The sequence below is a fragment of the Pagrus pagrus genome (assembly GCF_965226575.1).
Source record: "Pagrus pagrus genome assembly, chromosome: 13".
Classification (NCBI taxonomy): domain Eukaryota; kingdom Metazoa; phylum Chordata; class Actinopteri; order Spariformes; family Sparidae; genus Pagrus; species Pagrus pagrus.
Window position 1 is genome coordinate 19323956 of NC_140197.1, and position 14130 is coordinate 19338085.

Consider the following 14130-nt stretch of genomic DNA (forward strand, 5'->3'; position numbering starts at 1 on the left):
TTGAGGCCTTAAAACACACCCACCTCTTTGTTTTTATGTTTTTATACCAGTTTCTTTCTTTATGCGTGGAGTGGATTGATAACCCTGTAAATCCTATTTCTCCTTCCCTGTTTGTTTATCAGAACATCTCACAGGCCTTTCAGTTTTTTGTGCCAATCGGAGCTGGGACGGGACTCCACCTGCCGTCCTCCATGTTCATTGGCCAGACGAGCGACAAGAGAGCCTCTCCTGACCTCTCAGCGGACGAGCAATTGGCCTGCCACTGGAAGAAGGTAGGGCCCAGTAAAGAAAGGAGAGGAAACACATTTCTGCATGTTTCTGCAGTTTTATCATCACAACAATAAAAAAAAAATGCTGAATGTTTTCTCTCCTCCAGTGCCATCTGCTCTTTGACTCCCTGCAAGACCTGGTGGATCATGTCAACGACTTCCATGTCAAGCCTGAAAAGGATTCTGGGTACTGCTGCCACTGGGAGGGCTGCGCTCGCAAAGGGAGGGGTTTCAATGCTCGGTGAGCAAATCACAACAAAACAATATCATTTATTATCATTATTTATGAAGTGGACATATGAAGAGAATTCAAGAGGAAGCTGCTGCAATTGATTCATTTTTGTTTGTCGGCAGGTACAAGATGCTCATCCACATTCGCACTCACACTAACGAGAAGCCCCACCGCTGTCCCACCTGCAACAAGAGCTTCTCACGCCTGGAGAACCTCAAGATACACAACCGGTCACACACAGGTCAGCAGGAGAACAAAATGGAGCAAATGACAAAAATGTGTACAGCGCTTTTATATTTAAAGGGTAGCTTCACTAATTTTACACATTATGTGAAGCATGAAAACAGCCTTCTAGTTTCAAACTCACTACACAGTGAAGCCCAAACATTCAACTGTAGGAACAAGAAGAAAAACACATTTTTGACTGGAGAGGACTGGAAAGTATGTGTAAATGAATGAATTCTCATCATCTGGATCATCTCTCCTCCCTGCAGGTGAAAAGCCCTACATCTGTCCCTACGAGGGTTGCAACAAGCGTTACTCCAACTCCAGCGACCGCTTCAAGCACACACGCACGCACTACGTGGACAAGCCCTACTACTGTAAGATGGTGGGCTGCCTGAAGCGCTACACAGACCCCAGCTCCCTCCGCAAGCACATCAAGGCCCACGGCCACTTTGTGGCTCAGGAGCACGGCTCCCCAGGTGGGGTGGGCTCCCTGCTGAAGGGGAGTCAAAGCGGAGGGCATGCGGGCGAAGCTGTGAAGGATTCAGAGCTTTCCTATGTGAGCGCCGCCCACATAATCATCCCAGGGGCAGCGGCTGCTCTCCTGGGAGGCCACGCTCTGCAGGGTCTTGGTGGTGCCCTGCCCCTCTCCCCTCTCAGCCCTCGGCCCCTGGACCTCAGCACGCTGGGTTGCCCCAGCTCACCTCCAACCGGCATGGGATCCATCCTGTCCTTCAACGGCTCCCCGCTGGGCCTGGCCAAGTCCCCTCTGCTCTCCTCAGCGTTCCCCTCCTCGGCCCTGGGCCTGCCGATGGTGCCCATGATGGGGGCCTCGTCTGAGCGCAGGGCCCAGAGCCTGCATGCCAAGAAGGGCCGGGGGGACCAGGCCAAGAATGAGGTGACTGGGGGGGTCTTGAACCTCTCCACAGGAGGGTCTCATGACCCCCTGTCCTGGGTGGTCATCCCCCCAGGCACTGTGGTGCTCAAGCCAGCTGTGGTCAACTGATACACACACACACACTCACACACACACACACATGCACACACACATTCCAGAAGAGCTCAGGGGGTGGGGATGGGAGGGGAACGCCATAGTGAGGGTACGGGCGGTCAAAGGTGATAGGGATTGGCTCGCACAATCAAATCCAGGCAATGCAACCTGAGAGAGGTCGGAGAACCTCATCAAACCTTTCAATCAGCAGAACAAAAGAAAACACTACACCTCACAAGATTTAAGTATACAACGCAAGCCTCTTGTATTGATGGGAAACTAAACCTGGGGCCCAAGAACTCTGTATTTCTATTACAAGGCCTGACAACGGGCTCCTCTTTGCTCTTTTATACTTTATTCATTCCTGTTTGCTGGTCCTGTGGACAGGGACCATGAACGTGACGGTCTTAGTGCTCTGTGTTCTTACAAAAGTCCTGATTCATCGAGTAGTATTTATACGACTGTATTCATTGACAGCGTGCCTCCAGCTTAGCGGTGAGATAGACACACCACGAAAACCGAACGACGCGCTCACAGTTAGGCTAACGTGCACGTAATAGGACGATTCTCCACGGTTGATTTTAAGAGTTATGACCAATTTCTCACAGGCTGCTGTGATTAATGTGATTCAGACAGGCTTGCCGTACCAAAGCAAGTGAACTCAAACTGTCTCGGATTTGTCCAGGACTGCAGAGACAGTTCAATTAAACACAGCACTTATTAGTGTCAGCTGGTTCTAGTATTGAAACCTCAAAACTGCTGCTAACCTCTCGGCTCACCCCAGTGTTAACACAAACTGGGAGAGAGCACCTTTGACAATCTATCCCCAGTTTGGGGAGGGTGACCAACAAGAATGTGTGCCAGGCGTACAGACTAGGGGCTTTTAGGGGCACAGAGCGAACTGAGGACTTGACACAGACAAACGGTGTTACATCACCTGGCAATGACCAATCATCACTTCCTCTTTTACTCAAGTGAAATTTAAGGCATTGGTGCATCTGGCTCCCTCCTCTGGCAGGACACGATAGACAACATCCCCGCCTGCCATCTACAGAACTCGCAGTGTTTTAGTTCTGGATTGTCCAGCTGCTTTCCCGTAATTGAATCAACACGGCCAGTTTGTGTATGAAAGGGCCACTGTGGCGATAAACACTAGTTTCTTGTGTTTTAGAAATTGACCTGACCCAAAACCAGCTGTGAAAAACAGGTGGTCGTCCAGTTAGAGCTCAACTTAGCCTTGTTGGTTTTTAAGCTCAGCAGGTCCCACGCTGTGCCAAAAATACCTGGAGAGAGGGGAGAGAGGGATGCATGTATTGTGCCACAGAGGGGGGTGTGATGCACTCAATGCCACGTACAGCTGGACTGACTAGGAAGCCACACTTTTGCAAACTGCCTCATTTTATCTGTCCAAAGGGGCAAAAAAACACAAAAAAAGACTCATTTGACTTCTGGGAAATCTCTTCTCATGGTTCGATTAAGCAGGCAACATGCACTTACAGTACCACACACTATATTCCTTAAATGTTTTAGCACATGTTACTGCCAAGTCTTTAAAGCTAGTTCGCTCTTATTTTTCTGCAAGGGTCAATTTCGCCGTCAGGTCCTTCCAGGCTTGTGTTGCTCACTGCTAATGCATGTGTGATGCCGACTGCCGTCTCCACAGAGGAGAGGTAGGGGAGCGGGAGAGGATCGTCGCAACACAAGAAACATTCCCTCAAGAGACTCCTCCATCTCTCCTCCTGCTTTTACGTTGATGGTCTTACTCTTCCATCACCCAGTCTTAGAGATAATCAGTTATTGCTGTTTTATATTGTTGTCTTTTTTTTTTTTTTTTTGCTGTTGTTCAGACGAGACATTTTTTCTGATGTTGAAGTTGCTTCTTGTGTTCTGCGATGGCTGCTCTGCACTCAGCTTTCTGCCGCCGAGGACAAGTCTTTTGAGGGACTGAGGAGAAGACGAGAGGGAGAGATTTGGGGGGTCGTCTAGGGCAGTGGTTTCCAACCCCTGGGGGGTTAGGATGAATCAGAAGGGTCACAAGATGATTACACTGATAACATTTTAACAAAATTATGTAATTTTATTTGACTTTTCCCACGGACTGTGGTGATCCCTAAACTTTTCATAGTGCCACCATGAGGTTTTGAAATGTCTCTTTAACTAATGGATGGATATCAACAACATTCTGTACGGATTCTTGTTGCCCACAGGATTATTTCTGCATCAAGTGCCATCATCAGGACCCAATTTTAATCTTAATACTTTGGTTTATGACCAAATAACTGCATAGCCAATGACACCCCCATCAGCCTCAGCTGTCTTTTGGATTTTGGGCCAATTAGCACATTTTAGCATGCCAATATGCTAAGCTTAAATGGTGAGACAGGTAAATATTTACCTCACTGCATTTAGCTCAAAACACTGCTGTGGCCAAGTATAGTCTCTACTAGCATGGTTGTAGACTCTTGTGAAATAACAATTTGTTCAGGGCTGAGAAACCATCGTAATGAAAGGGAAAACAAAATGACTGGTTGAGCTGCTAACAGCAATATGTATAAACCAACGCCATAAACTATGAAGAGGGAGCAGTGTTATAGTCAAGACTACGTATAGCAAGACTCAAGGGGTTGAGACTAAAGCCTGATCTATGCTTCTGCGTCGCGGCGACGGCGTAGCTACGTCGTCGACGCAGACCCCTACGCCGACCCTGCGGCGTAACCTGACGTGCGCCTCCAAAAAATCCTGGCTACGCGTCGCGCCGACGCGTCGAGACGCAAACAGCAAGGACTGTGATTGGTCCGCTCAGAACGTCATTTCCGGCAGTTGCTTTTCCGGTCAACAGTATAACAACACCGGGTGGCGGTGAATTGCAGAACAACGCGTTTCCTCGACGCAGAACTTCGAATGCTCAATGACGGCGTAGGGTCGACGACGTAACTACGCCGTCGCCGCGACGCAGAAGCATAAACTAGGCTTAAGACATGACTGAGACACAGCAGGGTGTGAGTCCTGCATGTGTGACAGCTTACAATCAAATGTGGAACATGCAAATCATAGACACAACTTAAATCGATCAAAGAATCCAATTGACCTTCCATCGATGTAAGACAATACAATTTTGTGTGCAAGCACCAGGTTTTCTGGGTGAAACATTTATTGTGTTGCAAAGATATACACTGAAGTTAGCATGCTAACCAGCTAGCCCCAACCAGTAGTTGTACTAGTGGTGTGAACGGCAACACTTGGACTGCTAGCTGCATGGCTAGCTGAGCTAACTAGCTTACGGTATCTACAGTTAGCAGCATTAAGTGGTTACTCTAGCAATATGCTGACTCCTATTTGTTTTTAATTAGACAGGCGATCATATCTTACATAGTGCACCTTTAAGTACAGAACATGCTAAACAGTCACCCTGTAAAATGATGCTGAAATGATTCCTTCAAAATTGTTGGACTGGTCTCAAGACCAAGACCGATCTAGAGTACTATAACACTACAAGAGAGGTAGTAAGTACAGTTAAGTATTTTTTTATTTCAAGGGGGTCACAAGCCAAAAGGTTGGATACCACTGCCCTAGGAGGGAGATCTGGTTTATGGGGTTGTCCAGTGGACCAAATGAAATCACATTCCTCCACAAAATGAGGATCATTTCGAGAGGGTGTGCCTAAAATACACGTTGGTGTTTCGTGTCCTGACACAAAATTATCTTTGTGCCAAATTAGATGCGCAAACTTTGCTTCCTTTGTTCTGACTTTCAATTTCCACAGTGAGTTAAAGGGAAACCACGGAGCTATAACATCCAACTGTGAAATGGCGGGCAGCGCTAGGAAAGTGTGTGAGCGAGGAGGGGAAGGATTGGCTGAATGAATAAATGAATGGACAGGCGACAGGGAGAGAGAGAGATGAGGGAAGAGGCGTTGTGCCAGGAGGAGAAAAAGAGGCAGAGGATAGCTGTGCCGTGCAGCCGCCCTCCATCTGGCCACCTACCCAGCAAACAGCCCTCTCAGCTCTGAAGTCACTGGCTGTGCTGTGCCCAATGTGGCAGCCACTCACAAGGCATACCAGCCTGCAGAAAACTAGGCCACTGAACTCTGTCTGCCCTCTGGCTTTTTTCTTTTTTCATAGATTAAACCCAAAAGGCTCAACTCCCCCACCTCCCGGCCACAAAGCTTTTATTTCACCAGAGATTCACAGTAAACAAAAACAAATATAACCCTCCCTGTCTGAGGATGAGCTTTGTGTCGGGCTGCAGAGCTGCATACCTGCGTTTCTCCCTCAGTAATTCTTACTCATCATTATCTCAGACAACCCATCCCCCTCCTCTTCCTCACCACACAGACTCACACACACACACACACACACACACACACACACACACACACACACCAGTAGCCTGTCTCCGGGTTCAGAATCTCTCGTTGTGAGTGGACAATTCTGGCATGTGATGTCATCAGAAACAGGTGTTAAGTAGGCTAGACATGGTTTCCGTGGCAACAGTGAAACCCACAGATGCGGCGACTCTCCTCCTCCCTGTCGGTCTGTCTCTCCTCTGCAGGTCGAAGGCAGGGCCAGAGACTCAGCGCGGCGGCAGAAAGCTGATCAATAAGACGACACGGATCCTCCCGGGGTCCACAACTTTTTCAATATTAAATAAGCTGTATGATCCATTAACCCTTTGAGCTCAGTCTGTAATAAACTGCACTTTTGTTCCCCTCATAGCGTGTGTAGATACGGGGATGCTACCACATCCTGTCTCAGTGTAGAGCGTTATTCATCAGTTGTTTTGGGAACCAAGAATAATTGTAAAAAAAAATCATCCTCAGTTGCTGAAAATGTCTGAATTTAAAATCTTATTTTTCTTTTTTTTTATATATATATATATATATATATTATAAAAGCGGTACTTGCTTGCTCCTGGAGATTTTAAAGTAACCCTCACTTAATGCTATGAAAAGTTGAACAGAAATCCAGGGCACGAAATTTGCGTTAGCTAGCTAGGTCGGTGTCATTGTTAAGGGGTGCCATTGACTGAAGTGCCACAGTGTTGCACAAAGGGTTAATGATAAGACTAAGGCCACGCAAGGCCTGTTCCAAGTTATGTTTTTTGCACATTTGTGAGATATTATGTCAGTATTTTAAGTTTTCCAAGTGCCTTTTTATTATAGGTAAAATATAGAAGCTATACACTATATGAAAAAAAAAAATGATTATATGAAAATATATTTTTTCCTGGCATCATGTTCTGTGGTTGAACATGCAGAATTTTAGAGTTGTAAAAGTCTCCAATTGGTACAACATAGCGGTGTTCTCCTGTTTTAGAGGAATTTTATTACGATATTGATAATAATGTCAATGAAAAGGAAAATGTTTAATAAAGTTGTATTTGATACGACATGCGTGTTTCATTTCTGATCAAAGTATGCAATGAAATGACATTTATGGAAATGCACATATACATATTCAAGACATCATCCGGGTAAAGTGATTCTGCCTCTTTAGTCTGACATGTACGCACTTCATCTGAATAAAAACAATCATATTGCCCTGATTCATAGTTAACAAGCAGTTTCAGCTATATAAGATCTCACATAGATATAAAAAGGCAAAGTCAAGGCTAAAGAAAAAGAAGGCTTTATTGGGTTATAATTTACAGAGGATGAGGATGGGGAGGGGAAAGACAGGACAGGCATCATTTCATACTTCATGTTTCTGTTTTCTCCTGCTTTTCTTGTTGCGTCTGAATATTTAGTTCTTCATCTAGACGCTCTTTAGCTCGAACCACCTGGTGACAAACGGTAATGAAAGGAAGACACTTTTAAAACAACAAAATTACGCTGCGATTCACACAGAGCAGAGAGGACTGGGTAAGAGATAAAATCAGTGACAACCATCGTTTCAAATGCGACACGGTTCAAAGAGCGGCTTCCTCCCACACACTGGGGGCCACATGACTCATAATTTGATATTTAACATGGACACAAAGGTGGAAAGAGAACCGATCATTGCTTGGATGCTATGAGCATAATAACAGAGTGGCTGAGGTCACTGTTGAGCATCATTACTCAAAGCTGAACAAGCTGCAATATCAGGCATTTTACATGACTGAATGCTGTCCGACAATAAACAGCTAATTGATGAAGCAGAAAAATTAATGTTTATGAATCTGGTAATTAATTGTCAATCGGTCAATTATGCCATTTTTAATCCAAAGTTGACATTGTTTGGGACGTCTTAGTTATGACTCGATCAAAACATTACTTTATGACAGTGGGTACTCGTAGAGCTGTTTAATATCTTCATCTTTAATTCATCCAACTTCAAGACTATTTACCTTAATGTGTTAACATCACATTCAACTGTCATATGTGGTATGATAATAAGGCTTACTATGGCGTGTTTATGTTGTCTTTGTTAATGTCCAGTTAAAATAACAAAGACAAACAACGCCAACTTTACATTAAAACTAACATAGCTGAACAAATGACACTCGCATTAGAAAAACACAATGTGAACAATGCAACTAAATTCTGCTTTAATAAAAGCAAAGTGAATGTGTCACATCCTAACATACAGAATACTTACTTTTGATTGTATGTAAAATGAACCGCCCAATGACTTGTCATTGACTTTAAAAAGGTGCTCGTAGTTCTGGAAGAGATGAACACTTAAGTGTTAGTGTTCAAGTAGTATTCGATCATCACTGTAACATTACAGCAAAGACACATAGACACATTTTCTCATCACTGTTACAGCACAAGGTACAGAAAAATGTAGATAAGGTTGACGAATGGTCAAATAAACACATGAATGTGAAATTGCTGCAAAATCTTGGATAGGGACTTTGCAGCTCTGTTATACAGAAGCAGTGTGTTTATCCATAATTTGCTAAGATATGACTAAGAAATATTTTGCAACTACACAAATCCACAAGGGTGACTGTTTCATCTGAAAACATTATTTTATAGCAGTCCGTTTCCTCCACAGTTTGGACTAATGAGCTCCAGTTTGTGGAGTTTAGGTGATAATAAAACCAAAAAGATGGCACATGTCTAGAAAATAACTCTGGAGTGACGTGACAAAACAAAAGAGTGTTTGTACCTTCTGGATCTCCTCAGGAGTGAGCGTGGAGATGTTGAGGATTTGCTGCGCCTCTTGCAGAGTCATCCCGGTGATGCTCGAGGCCGCAGCAGAGTGCTGAGCTGAACTGCCCCTGGCCTTCGCTGCTGCTTGACTGGCTGTGAGAGAAAACACAACACACACACAAATACTTCAATTCATTCAACAACCTAAAAGAATGTGAAAGGTTATCTCACAAAAAGCTACTACTTGGGCTGAGTGATACTTTATTATTTCTGCAAGCTCGTAACAGAATGATATGATCTTATATTATTTTTCACATTTGATTAATTCTGAGCAGGTTGTAGTATTATTAAGAGTATATTATGAATTAGTCTGATGTAATAGATGACACCGGAGCACGGTTCATTACTTTGATAACTCAGAAACTTCTGAAAAAGGCCCATCACATTATTCCTAAACCAGAACAGCCAAAACTTCAAGACATACTCGATTTACAATAATATAGAACAGGTAAAGAAGAAAATATCTAGCTTCTTTGGTTAAAGAAATTACTACTGAACAACAACAAGTGTCTGTAAATCTGATTAATGCACATCATGTCTCAGCAGCACCACCCTACATACCACATTATGAACCATTAGAGTCACGTAGTGGATCATACCTGCATATTCTTGCTGTAAGGCACGAGCAAAGGCACGTCCCACCACCTGTGCTCCCATCACAATGATCTGTGCAAGATATTTAGCCTGCAGAGGAGATGGAGCGCAATAAATCACAAAAATCAGACATCTGTCCAAAGAAAATGAAGCTGATGTCAGACCAGAAGGAGGTGTCTGCAGTTGCGGATGAGGGAGGCACCTTCAGTACAGCTGTGAGCAATGTGACAGCCTTTCTATACACAACTACTTAACTGAGCTACCTCACATTTGGTCCTTTAAGTTCTCCCTAGATCCATTTAATGTCCCTGGAAGTAAGTCAGGACAGCCACCTTATGTAACGGTGCTGGAAAAGCTACGCATGCTAATGCTACCTAGCATAACACTCTGTCTGTGTCTCGCTAACGTCAGCTACGAGTTTGGAAATATAAACGCGACCACTATAAGGTTCATTCTTACCATTTTATGATATCACACAGGTCCCCTCAGACAGTGAGCGCCGTCTGTTTTTACACATGTACACCAATGAAGGTTATTGCAGGGTCAAAGTTCAAGGAAGCATCGAGAAAACACAAAATTCAAGATAAGCCAGCAGCACGGCCGAGATTCATGACACTGACACCTGGTGGCCGGGAGTCAAACTGCAGCTGCTGTCTCCATCGACCTAATGAGCTGTCAAATAGTTAAGAAACAGCTGGTGAGAGGAGAAAAATAACACATTCATTTCATGTAAAGGTAGTAGGATGAGCAAATGTATGAGAGGAAACTATTCTGCAACAATTAATATTTAAAATCCCGGAATAGATTATGGATGATGATGATGATGATGATGATGATGATGATGATGATGGAGGAAAGTTTAACTATCTATTTGAGTATTTATAAGTATTTTTCTGCCTCAAAGTTAGTATGAGAATGTATTGTATTATAATTAGGGGTTGCGTGATGTTGATGTTAATTTTCCATTATGGGTCGATAGTTTATCTGTCCATTATATATTGTGCATTCCCTGATTAAAATAATCATCATCAATTCATGGTAAATTTATAGTTAATTAGACCTAATTTAATTTTTATTTCACTGTTTACAATGATATGCATTATAAACCATTTACTAACCATTATTAGTAGTATTATAAACATCTGATGCAACTTTACCTTAATCAATTGCTTAAAAATGGCTTATAAAGCATTTCATTGTTTGTTAACAGTGAATTAACTATTAATTTAAGATTAATAGTCTGTAAAAAAAATGTATTAATGGTGGTTATTATAGTGTTACTTGTTTATTTCAATGTGTTGTCCCTGGTTAGATGTTAAAAAGGCACCCTAAAACTATAATAAAACAATGTTTTACATGGAATTAAAAAAGTCCCCATTTACTTCAGTTGTTTAGGAAATTGCTGCAATGCAGTTCTGCTGTGAATCTCCAGAAATGTTTTGCGAACTATGAAATGTGAGTAGATAAAGACCTAATTTTCATTTTTGGGTGAACGTATCCTTTAATGCGTAGTAGCTCAGAAAAGGTGACTAAACACAAATGGACAAATAGTACACTGGGTTCAAAAGGTGTTTATTGTAAGACAGCGTTGAAAAAAATCCACAAACCTTTACTCCAGAAAGACAGAATAAACAACAATGCTTTATTCAATGTATAAAAAGGAAGTCCTTTCTTTAACACAATGGAAGTTAATCCAATCCCAACTTTTTGAAGTATAGCATCCGAGAATCACAAGCACATACAGTATACATCACACAAACACTGACGACACCTGCAGTTCACAACATGATGTGCACGACCATGCATGGCTGAAGGATTTCAGTCCATCAGAGGTTGTAAACAAACTCGGTGGGTTCAAGCCTGGATTATTGTTATTGATATTGCTGTAGCCCTGATTGGTAGATTACATGATGGCTGTTATGGCTGCATTGTAAGTTATTAATACTGTACTGTTGTTGTCTAATTAACACCATGATTACTTAGTCCTAGTAAACACAAGATAAGATTATTAGCTCATTTAAGTGATAAATATCACCGAAACCAACAAAAGATCATGACTAAAAACTGCCCAGCTAACAAGAAAGGAAACAATCGTCTCAGAGTATACAAAGGCCCCTCTGGTTTGGCTTTTAATGCATAACAACATCTCAGTTTCATTGACCTTTAACCCCGACTTATGGCAAAACATTCAATCAAATCAAACTTGTACACATACAGTAACACATTATAATGTTAAAATCGTTGTTAAGTGAACTTAATGTCATTAGAAACTCCAGTTCATGGCCAAACATGAACACTGGTGACCCTGTTGTATCCTCGGTGTGGTTTTTGCTGCTGAAGGCTTGAACATGTTACAGTGATTGTGTTTGTTTTTTACCTGATTGAACAGGAAGACGAAGGTTTTTGTTATCAGATGCATGACTTTCAATATTTACTTTTTTAAACATCTTTAAAGACACATTGTGACTGAGCGTGCTCTTAAGACTGGCCAGTAGAAAAAAAAAGCAAGCAGTGGTCCACTGTGGAGGTAAATGTGCACACAGATAACAACTTTGTATGCGATGGTATCACAACCTGGTTTCTTTGAGATCAGGAAATAACAGACTGGGCACAAGAGGAGACCATTATCATTACCATGCTTACACCATGACCACATACCACGGACAGAAAGAGAAGCTGTGCTAAAATCCATTTGTAATAACAGTTATTTGTCATCAGCGTAACTGGTAATGTAGCATAAAGCAGAAGTATTATTGCTTTGATTGCCTGCTATTTAATAATTCATCTTGCATTGACTGCTGTGTTATCATCTTGTACGGTGGGATTTCATTTCCAGTCTACATTAATATAACAAAGCAATTACTACATCAGATTTATCCCAGAAATATCTATCTAAATTTACATGCAGTCTGACATGATGCACACCAACTACTAAACATGACATTCGATCTTCTAAACCTTAACAGATGCTGTGATACGTACTGATATCAGAAGGTGTTGTGGTTATTGTAATTTTCTTTCCCAGAATCATTTATACTCTCACATTGTACAGTACTCTTTGCGTGTGCAGTTGGCTGCTGAGATGTTGACTGATTGAGCTCAGAGGTTGTTTGGGTGGCACCATCGCACGCACAAATGGCAACTTTACGTTTGATCCGCTCTCTCATCTCTCCTGTTGTTGGCACCGTGATCGAACCAAAGGCAAGCTGAGGTCCTCTCTAGTCATCCTGGACCACACAAAGGCAACCGTTAGCAAAGGCGGATCATGGACATGTAATGAGTTTGAATTACCTGAACATCTTTGATGTTAAGCTCTTATTACATCTTAACAACTCCGGTACAATAAAAAAATAAAGCAGCTACAAAGAACTTTCATTTTGTTTTGTGATTTTTTTGATTTCCTGAAGAAACCCCACTACAGCTAATGACGTTTCAAGTCATGACTTGAAAACAAGATTGGTCCTTTATAATATGAAACAAACAAAACCATAAATAAACTAACCTCTGCATAACTGATTATCAGGAGAATCACATGAGCAGTTTTTCCTGCAAAGATGTTGCAGATTCTTGCACATTTTCAGAGATGGGACACCTCTTTCCTGTCACATTCACTCACCCACTCGTCCTCGTCGACCCCCTCGAAGGACTCCTGCGGCAGCGGGTCGTCCATGTTCCCCAACTTAGCCACCATGGCATTGAGCAGCTGGGCGACACAAACACAAATATGCATGTTAACACATATCAGAAAACATTTGATTCAGCAGCTACTACATGTACACACAGATTTTCACATGGATAATATGCATTGCTGACACACTACATGCAGAAAGTGTTTCAGCTCCTCCTCACCTCGTCTTTCTTCTGTTCATCAGTCTTCTCCTCCAGGTAAACAGATGAGGGCAGGTACTTTCTGACTGGAGCCTCTTTGGGGGCCTCACTCACTGAACAAAAACAAAAGAACAAACAAAGCATCAAACCAGGATCCAGTACTGACATGTAGACTACAGAGGCAAGCATATTCATCTAGAGGGAGCTATGGTAGACAAGATCACGAGATATGTTTATGCATTCAGGCTCTCTGGTATGTGTCCGCACCTGGCGTCATGTCTTTAGGCTTCAGGCTGATCTTTTTGTGATGGCCGTTCATGCCAGCCAACCAGGCGGAGGCAGACAGTGCCGGTTCCCAACAGACGGCTGTGTCGGTGTACACATCATCCTGGAAAAACTCTTTCTGCGGAGGTATCAGACATTTCAATTCAACGCTTGAGAAGATTTCTTCAAGAATTTAAGACTTATTCTTGGACAAATGATTTTTTTCCTAATCAAACACTGCAGGTGAGTATAAAATGATGTAGTGTACACTGTATGTGCTCCTGTTCAGAGGGAGTTTGTATGTAGAATTATGGTTATCAGAGTGACTTAGATTAATCTACCTTAGGTGCACTTTGTAGTTTTGAGGGAGAAATTTTAATCAGAAGAGAAAGATCTTCTATGACTGATTGTTTATGGCTAAACAAACAAAATAAACAAACTCTCTTTATTTTCATGTTTTTTTGTTTATATGTGGCGAACCCTGCCACCTTTCTAGCGTTGTTTGACTGAAACAAGCTGAATATGTTTGGGTTGTGGACAAAACAAGACATTTGAGGATGTCATCTTTGGCTTTAGGGAAACACCGAAT

At 42.5% G+C, this 14130-nt stretch overlaps 2 protein-coding genes across 4 annotated transcripts in view; one reads left to right on the plus strand and one right to left on the minus strand.

Moving 5' to 3' along the window:
• The window catches only part of glis2b (GLIS family zinc finger 2b), a 31165-nt gene extending 24060 nt beyond the window's left edge, over nucleotides 1-7105 (plus strand). The window contains exons 4-7 of the mRNA XM_084371689.1: nucleotides 123-272; nucleotides 377-510; nucleotides 624-742; nucleotides 996-7105. Coding sequence (XP_084227815.1) covers nucleotides 123-272; nucleotides 377-510; nucleotides 624-742; nucleotides 996-1732 — 1140 coding nt within the window. The 3' untranslated portion in view covers nucleotides 1733-7105. The remainder of the gene's footprint in view (nucleotides 1-122; nucleotides 273-376; nucleotides 511-623; nucleotides 743-995) is intronic.
• Nucleotides 7106-7328: 223 nt separating this feature from the next.
• The window catches only part of LOC311268208 (mitochondrial import inner membrane translocase subunit tim16-like), a 113253-nt gene continuing 106451 nt past the window's right edge, over nucleotides 7329-14130 (minus strand). The window contains exons 25-31 of one of the 3 annotated variants that reach the window (XM_084371684.1): nucleotides 13545-13680; nucleotides 13299-13390; nucleotides 13066-13152; nucleotides 9455-9539; nucleotides 8812-8948; nucleotides 8296-8361; nucleotides 7329-7495 (exon numbers count right to left, since the gene is read on the minus strand). In XM_084371684.1, coding sequence (XP_084227810.1) covers nucleotides 7415-7495; nucleotides 8296-8361; nucleotides 8812-8948; nucleotides 9455-9539; nucleotides 13066-13152; nucleotides 13299-13390; nucleotides 13545-13680 — 684 coding nt within the window. In that variant the 3' untranslated portion in view covers nucleotides 7329-7414. Of the gene's footprint in view, nucleotides 7496-8295; nucleotides 8362-8811; nucleotides 8949-9454; nucleotides 9540-9908; nucleotides 10034-11000; nucleotides 12677-13065; nucleotides 13153-13298; nucleotides 13391-13544; nucleotides 13681-14130 lie in introns of those variants that run through there. The other 2 variants (XM_084371683.1, XM_084371682.1) reach the window with 2 other exon arrangements.